At 45.5% G+C, this 19,111-nt stretch overlaps 2 protein-coding genes across 2 annotated transcripts in view; one reads left to right on the forward strand and one right to left on the reverse strand.

The window, feature by feature from the left end:
• The window catches only part of NOL9 (nucleolar protein 9), a 218,576-nt gene that overhangs the window by 34,875 nt on the left and 164,590 nt on the right, over positions 1 to 19,111 (forward strand). The gene's annotated exons all lie outside the window — the stretch shown is intronic.
• Positions 436 to 7,199, reverse strand: LOC147008930 (uncharacterized). The gene is made up of 5 exons (XM_085864097.1): positions 6,352 to 7,199; positions 2,870 to 4,130; positions 2,476 to 2,545; positions 1,388 to 1,555; positions 436 to 573 (listed from the first exon to the last, which is right to left on the reverse strand). The coding sequence occupies exons 1-4, from the start codon at positions 6,474 to 6,476 to the stop codon at positions 1,410 to 1,412; spliced, it is 1,602 nt and encodes a 533-aa protein (XP_085720223.1). The 5' UTR covers positions 6,477 to 7,199; the 3' UTR covers positions 436 to 573; positions 1,388 to 1,409.

Raw genomic sequence — 19,111 nt, forward strand, 5'->3', positions numbered from 1 at the left:
AGAAATAAAAACAGCTGGTCTAATCAACACCAAATATTACAAACGTGCCAGGGGTACCCACGGTCAGGTCAAGGCCAACGTGCAGCAGCTTAAAACTTAGCCAAGATTCTGAAATACAAGAACCCAAAATTTGCTTCCTCTCCGTGCTCCGGTTTGGCCTCGAAAGAGAAACAAACACAGAAACACTTTAAATTACTTACATAATTAGTAATCATGAGGAGACATTTCCAAAACAATATTTTCGACACCGTTCCTTGGATTTATAAATAACATAACTTGAAAAGAAAAGACATTTTAGGTTAATTTTATTCTCTGTAATTACAAGAGAAAATCTACATTCACACAAGAAAATTAACACTTTTATCAAAGACAATTCAACAGTGGAGTCTTGGGTGCTGGAGTGAAATGTAACATCAAGGTTGGAGAACCTTGGAGGGATACTTGTGGAAAAGATCCTTCAGGAACAGCAATGAAGGAGAGCCATTTGGAATGATTATTGAGGAGATGAGTCCGCTCAGGCTGGAGATGTTTTGGAAGAATATTTGAAGTCGATCCAGATGATGATGGCAGCAGCTGAAGGGAAGGAGGAAACAAAAAAAACGGTAAAGATAATGTTGGAGTGTAAATGTGTTTACAGTGTTGAGGAGACGTGTGGTGTCCAGTGATGAAGAGACACATGGTGTCCAGTGATGAAGAGACACATGGTGTCCAGTGATAAAGTAACACATGGTGTCCAGTGATGAAGAGACACATGGTGTGCAATGATGATGACGCATGGTGTCCAGTGATGAAGAGACACATGGTGTGCAGTGATGAAGAGACACAGGGTGTGCAATGATGATGACGTATGGTGTCCAGTGATGAAGAGACACATGGTGTGTAATGATGATGACGCATGGTGTGCAGTGATGAAGAGACACATGGTGTCCAGTGATGAAGAGACACATGGTGTCCAGTGATGAAGAGACACATGGTGTGCAATGATGAAGAGACACATGGTGTGCAGTGATGAAGAGACACATGGTGTCCAGTGATGAAGAGACACATGGTGTCCAGTGATGAAGAGACGCGTGGAGTCCAGTGATGAGGTGACGCATGGTGTCCAGTGATGAGGTGACGCATGGTGTCCATTGATGAAGTGACGCAGCAAATCCCAAGTGTTCATGGCTGCAGCTTCCTTCATGAGTGACAGACCATGATTGGCATTGCTTGTACAAATCAGGGAGAGACCTCACCTGTTTCATGTTGGCCGATTCATTCTAACGTGTAAATTGTCTTCACTCGGAATTATTGAGTTCTCATCATAAACAAGGAAGTGACAAATTGACAAACAAGGACACAAAAAGGATGCAAGTGATTAAATCAAGTCCATGGAAGGTGTAAGTACCTGGAGTTCTTGAGACTGATGTTCATTGAAAAAATGCTGAATCGGCCATCTGTAAGAGCCTGGTGTATCGTCTTTTGTTTCTAGATAGTTTGTACGATGGAACGATGAGGGAATCGTTGCCAAACATGGCATCTTCCTCCCCAGCAACTGTCACGATGACGTCTTCCTCTGCACACACAACAACAACAACAACAACAAGGTCAAAAACACGAAGTGGCATTGTCATCATAATCTCCATCATTGTCACGTGTCCCAACACAGTCCTGGAATGAATCTCTCACTCTCTCACTCTCTCACTGTCTCACTCTCTCTCTCACTCTCTCACTCTCACTCTCTCACTGTCTCACTGTCTCACTCTCTCTCTCACTCTCTCACCCTCTCACTCTCTCTCTCACTCTCTCACTCTCACTCTCTCACTGTCTCCCTCTCTCTCTCTCTCTCTCACTCTCTCACTCTCTCACTCTCTCACTCTCTCACTCTCTCACTCTCTCACTCTCTCACTCTCACTCTCTCACTCTCTCTCTCTCTCACTCTCTCACTCTCTCACTCTCAATGTTATTTCACTTCCCCCTGCAATTTCACATCTTGATTTTTCTTCATCACCATCTCCCACCATATTTACATGAACCTTTACTTTCTGACAGTTTCCAAGAGAACTTTGGTAGTTTGGTCCATCATGCCTGCACCTCCTGCAGAAGCACACAAATCCCCACTTACTGTTCAAATTTATATTAAAAAACCTCTGATGTCCTTCGGGTGAACCAAGATGTACAACTTATGGGAAGGGAGCTCGAGTCACCCCAAGCAAATTGGAAGTGGGATTGTAAAAATTTAGTTTTTCAAACAATTAACTTTAATGATCATCCAGGTGCACACAATGACTTCTGCATGAACACATCAACACTCGAACCTTACTTCCACCAACTGGAAGATTTGTTTGGTACTTCTCTGACTTCGATTGCAGCAAAACATTCGTGTTTTCACCATTTCGAAGGCACGGACAAAATGGGACACGATGGAGGTGAAGAACACTGAGTTTAGACAAAGTTTGTAATAATTTATGCGAGGTAAGAATCTTGGTAACTTACGTTCCATCCGGTAAGAAGGTTTCTTGTAAGAGGGTGGAGGAGGAGGGAACGAGCGCCTCTTCTGGGGGGTCTTTGGAGAAAGAATAAAAATATAAAAGATTAAACACATCGATGTGTTCATCAGATTGATAACTTGTTCAGGAAAGGGAACAGAAGGAGATGAACTGATGGAACAGGTAATCGATGACAAGGTGAATTAGTCGATTTGATCCAATCAAGGTGAGTTATAATTCTTGTTATTTATCCTGCGTGGGGATGACCATGCCAATATGTGACCTTTATCACAAAAATAATAATTACAATTATCCAACTGAACAACTTCATCGTGGGGTTCACTGTGTTTGTACCCAGTGTGTTCACCCCCAACTTCTCCCAAGTACTGAAGAGTCCTCACCTGTTGAAGGTCCTGCATACGGTCTGATCCATCAACACCGTGCTGCACCTGTTGCAGGCCTTGATCACGTTGAGGTTTTTGTTCCTTCTGCACTCCAACAACGTGTGGTTTCTGTTGTTGACCTGGTTGCTGTTTGAGCGATTCATCACGTTCAGGTTTTCGTTCCTCATCACGTTTCCTCTGTCCTTCCTCTCTGTGCTTTTGCATTTTCTTCTTTTGCTTTTCTTCCTTTCTCTGTCGATGTGCTTCTTTTTCTTTCTGGTGCACCTCTTCCTGTTTTATTGCCCCTCGTTTATCGTGCTCTCGTCTCTTTCTCTCCTTTTCCTCACATCGCCAAACCTCATGTTCCCGTGTCTGAACGTCGTTTTCTCGTTTACGTATCTCCAGCTCCAGCAGATGTACCGCCTGCTCTCGACACAAACACTCTTCCTTTTTTATTCTCTGTGTCTCCACAAATTTATCTTTCCGCCCACTCTCCTCCTCTTCTCTTTGGTGCACCAGTTTCTCCCTCTTCTCCACATCTTGTTCTCTCAATCTAATCTCGTCCTCTTGGCGACATGTCTCAAACTCTCTGTGTTTAATGTCCAGTTCTTTCAATTCCATCTTTTTATCAAATCGAGCCTGTTGTTGCAACTCGATTCTCTCTCGTTTATCAATCTCTCTCTCCAACCCGAACAGCACGTGCTCACTGTTTAAAACTTGTTGCTCTTTTTGCTGAATCTCAAGCATTCTGCGTGTCTGCTCCTGATGGACCGAGTCCTTCCATCGTATGAATTCCTCTTGTTCTCTCAGGAATCCCTCTTCCATTTCCCTCCACTCTGCCTCCTTTATTTTATTTTGCTCTTCTTCATTCTTTTTCTCCTGTTCTTCCTCATCACGTTTTCTCATTTCCTCTTCCTTGTTTCTCCTCTGCTGCTCTTCCTCTGTTTTATTCTGCTGTTCTCTCTCTTTTCTCCATCGTTCATCCTCATGTCTGTGTTGAACGTCTTTTTCCTGCACAGATTTTTCTGCGAGCTGAATTAATCGCTCTCTTTCTTTCATTCGTTCTTCTTTCTGGTGCAATTTTTCACCTCTTTCCTGTAGTTTCTCTCTCTCTCTCTGCCACAACTGTTCGAACAATGCCTTTTTTTCTTCCATTCTTTTATCCTCATCTTCCTTCACCTTTTGAATCTCCAACACCTCCTTTTGTTGATCCTCCTCCAGCAACGGCCACTCCTTTTTTCTCATTTTTTTCTGCAAGTGCTTCCGGCCACAACAAAAACTGCAACAAAACAAGGGCAATGCTCATAAGTTTGAGGAAAATGTATGATTTTGTGAACGACCAAACACATGTTCCATGAGTGTTGCATTGTAGAAAACGAAGATGAGACGATTCAATTCCTTACACACATGGTCTGATTGAAAGATATCTTGACCAATCAAATCTCAACGAAACTCCAGACACTGAAATACAAGCATCAACAAGAAGGACACTTGGAAGAACACATCCCTCCGCCAGGCTGATTAGTTTACGTTTTGTATCCCAGTGAAAGGCTGGATCTGGATTTGGACGTAAACTAAAATGTAATCGGCTTGTTCTGGTCACCAACAAACTCATCCTCCAAGTTTCATCCGAATCCGTCCCGAACTTTTTGAGATATCACACTGTATGTGTATCGTTTTAGCACAATCATTCAATCGTGAAAAATGAGTTTAAAAAATCCTCGGATCCAGATCCGGATTCAGATCTTCACCAAAATCGAATCATTCAGTCAGTGTCACATGCCAAACCTCTCCAACAAATTTCCTCCAAATCCATCTTCAAATTTTTGAGATATTGTTCACAATCAGACAAACAAACAAACAAAAGAGAAAGGGGTGAAAACAAAATGTCCATCCACCTGCAGAGGAGGAGGTATTAAGACCAGACTCCGGACCGTGGGCCTGTTTGTGTACAAGCGAACACATCCTACGGTATTTCCAGTCTTGTCTGCCTCCTTGGTCATTTCTTTCTTATGGTGTGTCTGAGGCCTTAAGGTTGTCTGAGGACCTTCCGATCGTATGAAACCCAGGGCACGCAGTGTGCAATAGTTCTTTTGTAATTGTATCTTTTGTTTTCCCTACCCTGTTGTTGAATACACTTTGTGAGGAAAAACATCATAATAACAATAATAATGACTAGCCGAAACCCCGTCACAGACGGATTCCGTTCATTCAACCACCCTCACCAGCTCACCCACACTCGAGGGACATGGACTGGACAGGGCGTGCTTGCCTCCGCCTACTCATCCCCCGCCCCTGCCCCATTCCCCCGCCTCCCACCCCTTGCCTTCAATTTGCTTACACCCGCCCAAAAATGTGCTTACCTTGCCCCCCGCCTCTTCACTCCTCGCCCCCGTCTCAACGAAAAGTGTTTATTCTGCTTCAGAGTTGAAGGTTGACTATTGCCACTATGTGCGATGCACTCTTACAGGTACGAAGTTTCTTTCAGTCCAGGTCACAGTCCCGAGAAAAACGTGACGCGATGGCTTGGAGAAGCACAAAATTGGTCCTTCAGTATTAATATATAGAAGATACAATGTTTCTTCTTTCATTTTTTGTGTCAAATTCACATTCTGAGGTAGTCAGCATGTGCAGAAGAGTGTTTTACATTGCAGACGCTATTTTCGAGGAGTGGAATTACACCTCTCAGTGGTAACGGTCTGTGGACGACAGACGTAATGTCATCAGCGAATAACAGATGATGTCATGACGTCCTGACGTGTCTCAGCGGTGACGTCACATGTCGCCATGTCAATGAATGTAAAACGAAAAGTGTTTATTCTGCTTCAGAATTGAAGGTTGACTATTGGCACTATGTGCGATGCACTCTTACAGGTACGAAGTTTCTTTCAGTCCAGGTCACAGTACCGAGAAAAACGGGACGCGACCGCTCGGAGGAGCATAAAATTGGTCCTTCAGTATTAATATATAGATAATAACTTGGGCTCTGTGGAGTGATTCTCGTTTTCCTAATTCCGAGCCGCAGTGGCTCTTGATAGTCCATTGAAGAAGAGGTTGGGTTCAGGAGCGACTCGTGTCCCAAACAAAACATAGCCCCATCCGACATGGCAAAACCATTCATGTCACCAATTCAGTACCGGCCATGAAGGAAGTTCCAGCACATCGCTCAACTGGCTGAGACGTTCCGCTGAAGTATGGTAGAACAGCATTTCGGACCTCGACTCTGCTCGGAGTGTCTGAACCCGTTTTAATTGTGGTTTGTCAGGATTCAGACAGGAAACAGACTGAATGTCACTTTCAGGATTCAGACTGAATGTCACTTTGAAGGAGAGTGTGCTCCGTGTTCCGGTCCTCCCTGTTGTCACTGGACCAGACATTCGTTTGCCAGACTTGATGATTCGTAAGAATTTAATGTAAACTCGTTTCAAAGTTCTGTACTATCTTGTCCTCTTGGATGAAGGCATTATTTAAATATTGATGAAAAGTCACGTGATCTTTACCAGTGAATGCCGGGCTTTCTTTGATTCCTCCTCCTCCCGAACCACCTCGCTGGTTTAAAGGAGATCACGACGACGAATAAGAGGAGCGCGATCGTGACGAACACGACATCGCGAACCTTCGACATCACCGGTACCTCCACATCATCATTGTGGAACAACTATGGACAGGGACAAGGGCAGAAACAAAAGAAATTAGAAACAAGAGAAATTGAAATTAAACTAAACAACATTTATTAATTATTTAACAAAATCCAAAACTTTGTAACAAAACAAGACCAAGATGTTACAAACACAGTGGTTCATGGAATGTACGAGAGTTTATCATTTGAACCACACTTGACAAGTTCAGTTTTTTAAGGAGTTTGGGAAGTGACTTGTAATTTGTTGAGAATGCTGCGGATAACTCGACTACCCTTTATAAAAACACCGTGGAAACTTCAACGTACACCGACAATGAGTGCTGCACACGGGTCCTCGTGCTTCACGTTCCTCTGATGGTGCACACATTGATGGACCGCAATACAGGTGAAATACCAGGGCGGCAGTTTATACCGGGATTGAGATTCTAACCCAAGCAACACAGCTCAGAGGTGAGTGTACAAACTGTGAGTGCACAGCAGCCCTGAGATGTATTTTTTCGATATCAATATCCACTGAACAAACGAGGAATGTGAAGATTCCTCCATCGACACGACCATGAAGGAGCTTTTCCCTTTCAGGAACAAATTCCAAGTTTCCTTGGTGGAGAAAGTTCACTTACAGTTTCCAACCAAAAATAAATTCTTTATATTCTTCATCACATGCTCATGGTGAACAGGGATCACAACAATTTAAAGGACACAAGGAATATCAATGTGGGATTTTAAAGATTACTCCTGGAATCTTTCATTTCTGCAGAAAAGTGCCATAAGACAAGACAGCCGGCTAAAGAGGAATGAAAATGGCAAAGCAGTGGGACCTGATGAGATCCCACTGGAAGTACGGACCTGCCTCGGTGAATGTGGAGTCAGGTGTTGAATAAACGATTCTCCTGTGTTATGATAACAGAGGAGGTTCCAAGGGAATGGAGCCAAAACATTCTGGGAATATTAATTAAGGCCTTTAATTATCTTCAAAAGGGATGTTTTAATTAACCCAAACACCCAATTTTCACTTCCTTGGAGTTCCCTTCACATGCAAAGTTTCACGATGCTCGGTCTCATGGTTTTGGAGTTATGGAGGAGACACTCACAGACACACACACACACACACACACACACACACACACACACACACACACACACACACACACACACACACACACACACACACACACACACACACACACACTTCAAGTTTCCTCAGAAGTAACTTTTCCAGGATGTTCTTGATAAACATAAATTATCCAAACAGGTTTCCACGATGATTTATATCTTCTTACGAGTTATCCCCAACTACCAAGTACAATGTGATTACAACACCACACACAAATGTACACACACGGGACTACAACTCAGCCGACACACAAAGTACCCCCCCCTTCCCCCCCCCCCCCACCGAGTGGGTTTCCATCTCAGAATAATTTTATTTTCCATCTCCAGGGAATCTCCACATTTTCAAACCCTTCAGTGATCCAATGGTTCATCCAACAGCACAGCATCCCGCCATTTTAATAAGAATGATGAACGATGGTTTATTCATTCAATGAACGAACGAAAGATACAAAATGATGGTCATCACCCACGTGGCCAGACACACCTTGTCGTGACTCCGAGTAAACTGTTTCAGGACTCGAGTTTCCATGTTTGTGAATCTTCAACAATCTCTGATCATCTCAATGGATGGAGGATCGTTTTGAATCCCACTCCTGTGGCCATTTTACTAAATGACGAATCACCTCTCTTCATGTCGCTTCCTCCACTCACACACACTCCGCCCCACGATCGACGTTCTTATGAGATAGTTATTTCTGTGAAACATTTTATATTTGAATCACACTCGCCGTGTCACTCTCGTCTTCACTCGGATTTTCAATCGAATCCAAAACAAGAGAAATCTAACATGGAATGCACCACCGGTTCACTTCTCCATCAACCCACAAACGTTATCTCTTACAATCACCGCTTACCTGCTGTGGAGGTCGGGATGGTTCTCCGGAGACGAACATCATGACCGCTGCGATCAGAGACCACATCTCTCATGCACGTCTATCCACGGAATGGCGTTTCACAATCAATATCTGCATTAAATGATCCCGAATATGGAATTCTCATTGTCTCCAACAACAACCATTGTGACGTCATAATTGGCTGTGGCCACGCCCCCTCCTCGCCGCGTCATTTATTTTGACCGTTCCACCTTTTGAAGAATTTATTACCTATTTTCTGATTAATCTCGGTAAAACCATGCGGCCCAAGTTGATGAACATCACGAGTGTTTTATCCGCTCTGTTTCTGACCTGTAATCAGAGTTCACGTTCTCGTTTTTATATTTAATTTAACAAAAATCCGATCGCACTATTTTATTATCGCGCCGTTGAGAATTGTGGTGCGGTTCACCGCCGCGCGTTAATTCCAGGGTAGACGCACTATTTCCGGGGACAGAGAATGACGTCAATTAACTGTAAAAATAGTCTCAATCATCAACACGATAAATAAACAAATACATATCAGCAATTAGTGATAAACAATGTGAATCGTGCACATTTACGATGGTATTCTGGTGTGAAGGAAGGGAGGGTGTGTGGATGGAGGTTTCCTGGTGATGAAGAACATGATGTTGACGACGAGAAGAATAATGACGCACGAGGAGGATTTGGCGCGATCGGAGAACTGAACAATCACTTGGACCATCGACAGAAGGTTTCATTTGAACGTCACGTGTTTCACCTCGTCGGACAAGATAATTACGTCACTGATTACATGTTAGGGTTTCGGAAGGGAGTGAGAAGGTGTGATTTTGGGGATTACGACGCTGGTGATGAAATAAAGGATCAAATGAGAGATAAATGTTCATCGCCATGTCTGTGTTGAGGTCTCCTCCACGAAGCTCACTTGAACATGGACACCATGATCCGGACAGCTCGGTCTGGGGAAGTATCCGAGACTCGAACCACACAAATGGAACAAAACACCGTCAACACTCCCAACATGGAGGATGTTAATGTGATGAACAAAACATCATCAACACTCCCAACATGGAGGATGTTAACGTGATGAACAAAACATCATCAACACTCCCAACATGGAGGATGTTAACGTGATGAACAAAACATCATCAACACTCCCAACATGGAGGATGTTAATGTGATGAACAAAACATCATCAACATGAAGTGTGATGAAGTGAGAAGGACTCCATCAGACTGCGGACGACAGCTTTGCATGTGGTCAGGAGCTCAGGTGTGTCGAGGAAGGACTTTGCACGACGGAGGATGCTGAGTCGGCGAGTGGTTTTGGAGACCGGATTGGAAATGTGGATTTCCCAGGAAAGATCATGGCAGATAGAGAGACGCAGAAGTTTGAATGAAAGGATTTCTTCAGAGGATTGTTTGGAAAGTAGATCGGGGCGGGGAGTTTTCCAAAAGGTCCTTTCAGAGAGACATAGTGAGAGTGTGAGATTGGTCACGATTGAAAGACATGTTCCACGTGTTGGACCAGTTTGTGACTTTATCCAGATCTGCAGAGAGCGAAGAAGCTGCTGCTTGCCGGTCTGAGGGATGACAGATGGTACGGCAGAGGGTGGAGTCATCAGCAAAGAGATATAGAGGATTTTCCAGAGAGTCGGAGAGATCATTGATTAAAACCAGAAAAAGAACAGGGCCCAGAACACTGCCTTGAGGAACTCCAGCCTGGACAGGAAGAGGAGATGAGAGAACTCCATTTTGGGCCACACTTTGACTGCGACAGGAGAGGAAGTCTGTGAGCGGTGAGTGGAGATGGCCTTGGATACCATAGGAAGAGAGTTTGGTGAGCAGGGCAGGGTGCCAGACCGTGCCAAAAGCACATGATATGTCGAGGGATATGGCTGTGATTTCATGCCTGGCATTGAGGATCTCCATCCATTGTTAGGAGAGCAGAAGCAGTATATCGAAGGGAGAGTGCATGGTCTGAAACCAAATTGATGATCGGAAATCCAGCCATTGGAGAAGAAGGATTTTGATGTCTGAAGCAATGATGGATTCCATCACCTTACTGATGATTGGAAGAGGGTTGATCTGTCTGTCGTTGCAGGGATCTGTTTTTGCACCTTTTTTATGCAGGGCAGTAATGTTTGCTGATTTCCAAGCAGATGGCAGATGACCTTGAGCAAATGAGAGGGTGAGTGGAACAGAGAGAAGGTGAACAAGAGCAGAGGAGCAGGTTTTTCGGACACGTGGTCTGATGCCATCTGGACTGGTTACAGAATCTGAGTTGAGGTTTGACAGCAAACTCTCCACTTTGTCACAAGAACAGGACACAGAGTCCATGGACAGTTGGATGCAACTGGGTAAGGTGGGTACAGAAAGCGATGGGTTTCATGCATAAGATTTCGATGCAAACACCGAGTTTAGGCATTCAGCCTTTTCACATGCGGTATCAGCAGTCCGGCCATTTGAGGTAAGGGAGGGGATGGAGGGGGAACATACACCAGAAACAGATTTGATTGGACACCACCGGGATTTGGAGAATGGAGAGAGGTTTGAGAGTTCAGACTTTCGCATCGAAAAATGTTTTCTGGCTCTCCTGAGGGTAGATACACACTTGTTCCGAGCTTTATGGAAGGAACTGAGATTACCCTCAGTTGGCTTTGCTTTCCATGAGGCAAAGGCAAGTTGTTTTAGGACAATTGCCTCGCCACAAGCTTCAGTGAATCATAGGCGGGAAGAAGGGTTGGACAACTGAAGACGAGAGGGGGATAAATCTGTGCCTGAGGGAGATCAAGTTTCTTTGAAAGAATTCCCAGGATGAGTTTATGTTGGAGAAAGTAGCGAGGGGAGATTAGTCTAGAAGTTTGATGGCTGCTTGGAGACCTTGCCAGTCGGCCTGAGTGCATGCCAGACTCGACGGTGCTGAGGTGGTTCTCTGATAACAACCAGGGAGATGTCCACTTTGACAAGCACGTGGTCAGAAGAACCTCTTGGAGCAGAAGAAGAAAAGCAGATATTTTCAGGGAAATTTGTCAAATCAGATCCACAAGAGATGGAGTGCTATTGGTTGGGATCCTGGTTGCTATTGGTTGAGATGTTGACCGATTGAGTCAGTCCCAATGAGTCGCAGAAGTCTTTTGCTGATGTGCCATGACAGGTGTGACAGGTACCCACACCGAGCCATCTGGCACAATGACAATTGAAGTCACCACATATGAGGAAGAGAGAGTTCAGATGAGAAGATAGAAGTTGGTCCATCTTTTCGGATAGTGAGGTGTAAATGGAGTCATCACTGTTTGGTGGATGGTACAGTACACATATAAACATTAGGTGGGAGTGGAGTGGAAGCCGTAGCCAGAGGTATTCCTGGGGGGTGTGGGGGAGTGAAGGCAGTGCATGGAGAGTGAGGAATAGAGTTTTTGATGAAGAGAGCAACTCCTCCACCAGGACGAGGTGCAGGTCTGTCATACCGGAGGAGGGAGTAACCAGGGAGAGATACCTGGGAGTCAGAGATGCCTTGAGGGAGAAAAGTTTCTGTGAAGCAGATTATATGTCTGGTTTGTCAGTGGCAACCTTTGTGGAATGATCTGTAAGGTTTGAGCGAAGGCCACGGATATTTGAGGTCCACACTGTTAATGAAGAGGGAGGGGAGGAGGCTTTGGGTGGAGGGGATGGGAGTGGAGGGGGAGGGTCGGACAAGGGAGGAGGGGGGGAGGTAAGGAGAATTGTTGAAAGAGTGTGGGGGATTGCAGAATAGCCCGGGAAGGGGCCGGATGAGAGGGCGAAAAGGCTCTGTGGTGCTGGGGGAGAGGGGAGGGAAGAGAGGGGGCAGAAGGCAGTTGAGGACTTGAACAGGTGGAGTGGTGAGATGGAGGTGAGAGGGAAGGGGAAGGAGGGAGCTTTGTGGATGCGAGGGGGCGGGGCAACTTTGAGAAGGGTGAGTGAGGGGGGTGAATGGTGGGAGAAGGGTGAGTGGGGAGAGTTGAGGGAGAAAGGTGAGAGAGAGTCATGAGAACCGAACGTGTGAAGGAGGAAGATGAAGCATTATAAGGCAAAGCAGTGGGACCTGATGAGATCCCAGTGGAAGTATGGACCTGCCTCGGGTGAACACGTGGTTCAGGTGTTGAATGAACGATTCACCTGTGTTATGATAACAGAGGAGGTTCCAAGGGAATGGAGGCAAAACATTCTGGGAATATTAATTAAATATGGCCTTTAATTATTTTCAAAAGGGATGTTTTCATTAACCCAAACACCCAATGTTCACTTCCTTGGAGTTCCCTTCACATGCAAATTTCACGATGCTCGGTTTCATGTTTTTGGGGTTATGGAGGACACACTGACACACACACACACACACACACACACACACACACACACACACACACACACACACACACACACACACACACACACACACACACACCTTTATTGCCTCAGATTGCTCTTAAATCTCAACCATGGCATGAATGATGGACCATAACGTGTTCTTAACCAATGTTTAAACTACAACACCAACACGAATTAAAATAAACTAGTACAGGCCCGTAGAGGCAGGCCTGTAGGTGCGTGCCAGTATTTGCAGTCCTCTCTCGCCCCCTCTCTCTCTCCCCCCTCTCTCCCTCCACTCTCTCCCCCTCACTCCCTCCCCTGTCTCGCCCTCCTCTCTTGCCCCCGCCTCTCTCCCCCCTCTTTCCCCTTCCTCTCTCCCCCCTCCTCTCTCACCCCTCTCTCTGTAAATGGATTCACAAAAAAAGAACATTAATTGTGACGTCATTCGTGATGTCATAGCACCGTGTCTTGTCATTGGTCGACAGATAAATGGCCGTAACTTGGGAACCACTCGTCCGATTGACATCAAACCTTGAAAAGGCAAATCTGCGGGGCCCCTGCAATATTCCTGGCAAGTTTCAATCCCATTGGACCGGCGGGCGTCGAGAAGCTGCGGTCGCAGAAAAACAGACAGACACACACACACAGAGATTGCTGGAATTATAGATAAACTAGTACGGACCCGTAGGGGCGTGCCAGTATGTGCAGCCCTCTCTCGCCCCCTCCTCTCTCCCCCCCTCCTCTCTCCCCCCTCCTCTCTCACCCCTCTCTCTGTAAATGTATTCATAAAAAATAAATAAACATTAATTGTGACGTCATTCGTGATGTCATTGCACCATGTCTTGTCATTGGTCGACAGATAAATGGCCGTAACTTGGGAACCGCTTATCCGATTAATATCAAACCTCGAAAAGGCACCTCCGCGGGTCCCCAGCAATATTCCTGGCAAGTTTCAATCAGATCGGACCGTCAATCACGCAAAAAAAATAAAAATAATAAAAATGAACATTAATTGTGACGTCATTCGTGATGTCATAGCACCGTGTCTTGTCATTGGTCGACAGATAAATGGCCGTAACTTGGGAACTGCTTGTCAGATTGACATCAAACCTCGAAAAGGCACATCTGCGGGGCCCCGGCAATATTCCTGGCAAATTTCAATCAGATCGGACTGGCAGTTGTTGAGAAATGGTGGTCGCAGACAAACAGATGGACAGACACACACACACACACACACACACACACACACACACACACACACACACACACACACACACACACAGATTGCTGGAATTATAGATCGATGCTGTTATCATTATTCTGAGAAATAAATGGCGTGATAAGGTGGAACGACACTTCAGCTGCCATATATACACCTTTTCAACACTGAAGAAAGCCATAAAATTGAAAGAAAAAAAAGAGGAAGCATTGTGACATCATTCGTAACGTCATAGCACTGTGTCCTGTTTGGTTGACAGACAATATATCGGTCGTTATTGGTTGACAGACATTGGTCATTGTATCACGTTATTCTTTTTATTACTGCCAATTATTGTGATATCATTATTATTATTATTAATACCAGTGTGGGCCCGTAGGTGCGTGCCAGTATGTGCAGCTTCGTGCCTGCAGTATCAGGTCCCCAGCATCAATTGTGACGTCATATCAAACGAAGAAGAAGAATTGTGACATATTTTACATATTTTTAGTTTTACATATCTAGTTTACATATTTGTGAATATTGAACAATCTCTGATTATCTCAATGGATGGAGGATCGTTTTGAATCCCACTCCTGCGGCCATTTTACTGAAATCACGAATCACCTCTCTTCATGTCGCTTCCTCCACTCACACACACTCTGCACCACGATTGACGTTCTTGTGAGAAAGTTATTTCCGTGAAACGTTTTATATTTGAATCACACTCGCCGTGTCACTCTCGTCTTCAGTCGGATTTTCAATCGAATCCAAAACAAGAGAAATCTAACATGGAATACACCACCGGTTCACTTCTCCATCAACCCACAAACGTTATCTCTTACAATCACCGCTTACCTGCTGTGGAGGTCGGGATGGTTCTCCGGAGACGAACATCATGACCGCTGCGATCAGAGACCACATCTCTCATGCACGTCTATCCACGGAATGGCGTTTCACAATCAATCTCTGTGTTGAATGATCCCGAATATGGAATTCTCATTGTCTCCAACAACAACCATTGTGACGTCATAGTTGCCTGTAGCCACGCCCCCTCCTCACCGCATCATTTCTTTCCACCTTTTGTATAATTTATTTATTTTTCTCTGATTAATCTCGGTAAAAACCATGCGGCCCAAGTTGATGAACATCACGAGTGTTTTATCCGCCCTGTTTATGACCTGTAATCAGAGTTCAGCTTCTCGTTTTTATATTTAAATTAACAAAAATGCGATCGCACTATTTTATTATCGCGCCGTTGAGAATTGTCGTACAGTTTACCGCCGCGCGTTAATTCCGGGGTAGACGCACTATTTTATTATCGCGCCGTTGAGAATTGTAGTACAGTTTACCGCCGCGCGTTAATTCCAGGGTAGACGCACTATTTTATTATCGCGCCGTTGAGAATTGTAGTACAGTTCACCGCCGCGCGTTAATTCCGGGGTAGACGCACTATTTCCGCGGACGGAGGAATGACGTCAATTAACTGTAAAAATAGTCTCAATCATCAACACGAAAAATAAACAAATACATATCAGGAATTAGTGATAAACAATGTGAATCTTGCACATTTATGATGGTATTCTGGTGTGAAGGAATGAACGAAGGGAGGGTGTGTGAATGGCGGTTTTACGTCGTGTGGTGTTTGATGAAATCCTGTGGGGAACGAATGACGTTTCCTGGTGATGAGGAACATAATGTTGACGCACGAGGAGGATTTGGCGCGATCGAAGAACTGAACGATCACTTGGACCATCGACAGAAGGTTTCACTTGAACGTCACGTGTTTCACCTCGTCGGACAAGGTAATTACGTCACTGATTACATGTTAGGGTTTCGGAAGGGAGTGAGAAGGTGTGATTTTGGGGATTACGACGCTGGTGATGAAATAAAAGATCAAATGAGAGATAAATGTTCATCGCCATGTCTGTGTTGAGGTCTCCTTCACGAAGCTCATTTGAACATGGACACCATGATCCGGACAGCTCGGTCTGGGGAAGTATCCGAGACTCGAACCACACAAATGGAACAAAACATCATCAACACTCCCAACATGGAGGATGTTAACGTGATGAACAAAACATCATCAACACTCCCAACATGGAGGATGTAAACGTGATGAACAAAACATCATCAACACTCCCAACATGGAGGATGTTAACGTGATGAACAAAACATCATCAACACTCCCAACATGGAGGATGTCAACGTGATGAACAAAACATCATCAACACTCTCAACATGGAGGATGTTAACGTGATGAACAAAACATCATCAACACTCCCAACATGGAGGATGTTAACGTGATGAACAAAACATCATCAACACTCCCAACATGGAGGATGTAAACGTGATGAACAAAACATCATCAACACTCCCAACATGGAGGATGTTAACGTGATGAACAAAACATCATCAACACTCCCAACATGGAGGATGTTAACGTGATGAACAAAACATCATCAACACTCCCAACATGGAGGATGTTATCGTGATGAACAAAACATCATCAACACTCCCAACATGGAGGATGTTAACGTGATGAACAAAACATCATCAACACTCCCAACATGGAGGATGTTAACGTGATGAACAAAACATCATCAACACTCCCAACATGGAGGATGTTAACGTGATGAACAAAACATCATCAACACTCCCAACATGGAGGATGTTCACGTGATGAACAAAACATCATCAACACTCCCAACATGGAGGATGTAAACGTGATGAACAAAACATCATCAACACTCCCAACACGGAGGATGTTAACGTGATGAACAAAACATCATCAACACTCCCAACATGGAGGATGTTAACGTGATGAACAAAACATCATCAACACTCCCAACATGGAGGATGTTAACGTCATGAACAAAACTCAATCTCAACAAACTTCAAATGAGCCGCCTGTGTGGAAACAATGTCATACAAATCTGGTGACGTCACGAGAAGTTTTAACTTCTCAGGTTTTCCGTTTCATGATCGTCCCGTCCACCTCTCCCCAATCCGTCATTTCAGCCGAACTGTTGCGAATCTGGAAGCCATGATCACACAACATACAGGTCCTGTAGATCAGTTATATCTGCAAGTTAATGTTGCCAGTTAGGGTCCCGACCCTCGTCTAATGGGTAATTAAATGTTCATGTGCTGTGGAGTTATTTTGATAGTTTGGGTTTTTCTTTTATTTTTCCACCAATATCAACGCCGATTACACCGCATCACCCTCACCTTCACTTCGCTTCCTTCACCTCGCTCTGGCCGACGTCATGGTGGATGGAGTTCAAGGAGGAGCCGTGCGGCGGCGCTCGACCAATGAGCGTGCAACGAGTGAAGTGATCGTCGCCCACCAATGAGATATCGCGACAGGAGGAAAGGGCTCCGCGTGATGTCACCATGCCCTCTGGCCAATCAAGGAGTTTGCCGCCCGTTTTGGCCAGTGAGAGAGACGAAGAGCGATTTGTGCGCCAAAAAACAGCCAGTGAGAGAGGGAAGGTTGCAAGGAGGCGGTTCCCCCCCCTCCTCACACCCCCTCTGAAGAGGGGCTATAATTATAGGCGCGGTCTGCGCGTTGGGGAGTTCTGAGAGTTCTGCAAAGAAGTGAACATCTGCGTGCAAGGTGGTGGAGTGAAAAGCGTCTGCGCACGGAGTGGTCGGTGTAATGTCCGAGGTGCAGTGGAACAGGAAGAGTGAGAGCGTTAAGCAGTAACTCCGCTTTATTGGCCGCCCGGATGTACATCACTGCCACCCCTAGCGGGCGAGTCATGACATACGAAAACCCAACCACGTGATACAGCACAGTCGGGGCAACAGAGGGTCTTCTCCTGCCAGCTTTCGCCCTGCCGACTTCCGTTCGCCTGGAGCCCTGTCGTGAGGGAATCTGGATTGTGCTGGGGTTCCAGTTCTGCCCCGAGGACCTGGTCTTTGAAGACCGCACGAGGCGGACAGGTCCGAGACAGGCCTCAATAAAGACCATTTTGGTCCGATTCTTTGGCTATGTGTGTTTGTGGCGCCAGTCAGTTAAGTAGGAAATTGTATAAGTGCCGTGCTGTATATATACGTGCATTTCTTTTAATCGGTTTAACTCTGCTCTTGCGTGCTTCCCTCGTCACCCAATTATTATTGTAAATAAACATCCCCATTTGTGAAATGTATCCGCTCGTTCATGTCCTTTTTCATTGGCTTAGCGTGCTGTGTGTTGGGAAATTAGTCAGGCTGTTGCCGCTATAACGGGACATTTGGACCGACGGACCTCGGCGATAAACCACTCGGATCGCACACGGTTCGAGTACGCTAAGCGGCTCGTTCCGTACAGGTGCCGTCGAGGGTGTGGAGACTCGGTAAATGGCCACGTGGTTATGTAGGTATTTTGAAAATTGGCGAATAACCCTGCACCACGTGGCAGAAATATTGACGCTTCACGGTCCGAGAAGGGACCCGTACTTTTCCGTTTTCCGAAAAGGTACGATCTAAATTCCGGGAAATCGGTCGAGCCGACGCTACTGCTCCATCTCGCGGTCGTGCTCGCGGCCGACGCCCGGCCCTGCAACATTGGTGTCCAGGAGTGGGACTCGTACCCCTTCGTCCACAAAATTCAGGGGTGGAGCGAGCGAACCCCCCCTCCCGTTCCCCCAAATTTCGAGCGTTTTAAAATTATTCCCAGCACGCAACATGTTGAGCCAAGACGAGCTGAGGCAGGTGGGGAGTAGTTGTGGTAATAGTGTAGATGAACCCATGGTCTTGGACACCACCTCCATGCAGGTTGACCATCCCCCACAACCAAACACAGAGTCCGTAAAGGGCGCAGGGGTGGTGTATGACACCTCCCTCCGTCACACTTCCCTCCCGACCCTTGGCGGATCCGCGCCCGACCTAAGCGAATCGGCTTCGTCAGGGTCGCTTGACATGAACCATTTGGTGGAGATGCTCAGACGAGCAATGAGTGAGTATTTAAAAACAAACATGTAAGAATTGAAAGGGGATTTGGAGCACAATATGGATGCAACTATGCAAACACTGAGGGGCGATATGCAAACCCTGAGGGTTGTGGTTTCGGAATCGCCATCAACGCCACCAAGCAGTGAGTGAGATGGTGTGACGAGGTGATTATGTGCCGCTTTCCTC

The sequence above is a fragment of the Eptatretus burgeri genome, chromosome 18 (assembly GCF_056783735.1).
Source record: "Eptatretus burgeri isolate ZD-2024b chromosome 18, Ebu_testis_v1, whole genome shotgun sequence".
Taxonomy (NCBI): Eukaryota; Metazoa; Chordata; class Myxini; order Myxiniformes; family Myxinidae; genus Eptatretus; species Eptatretus burgeri.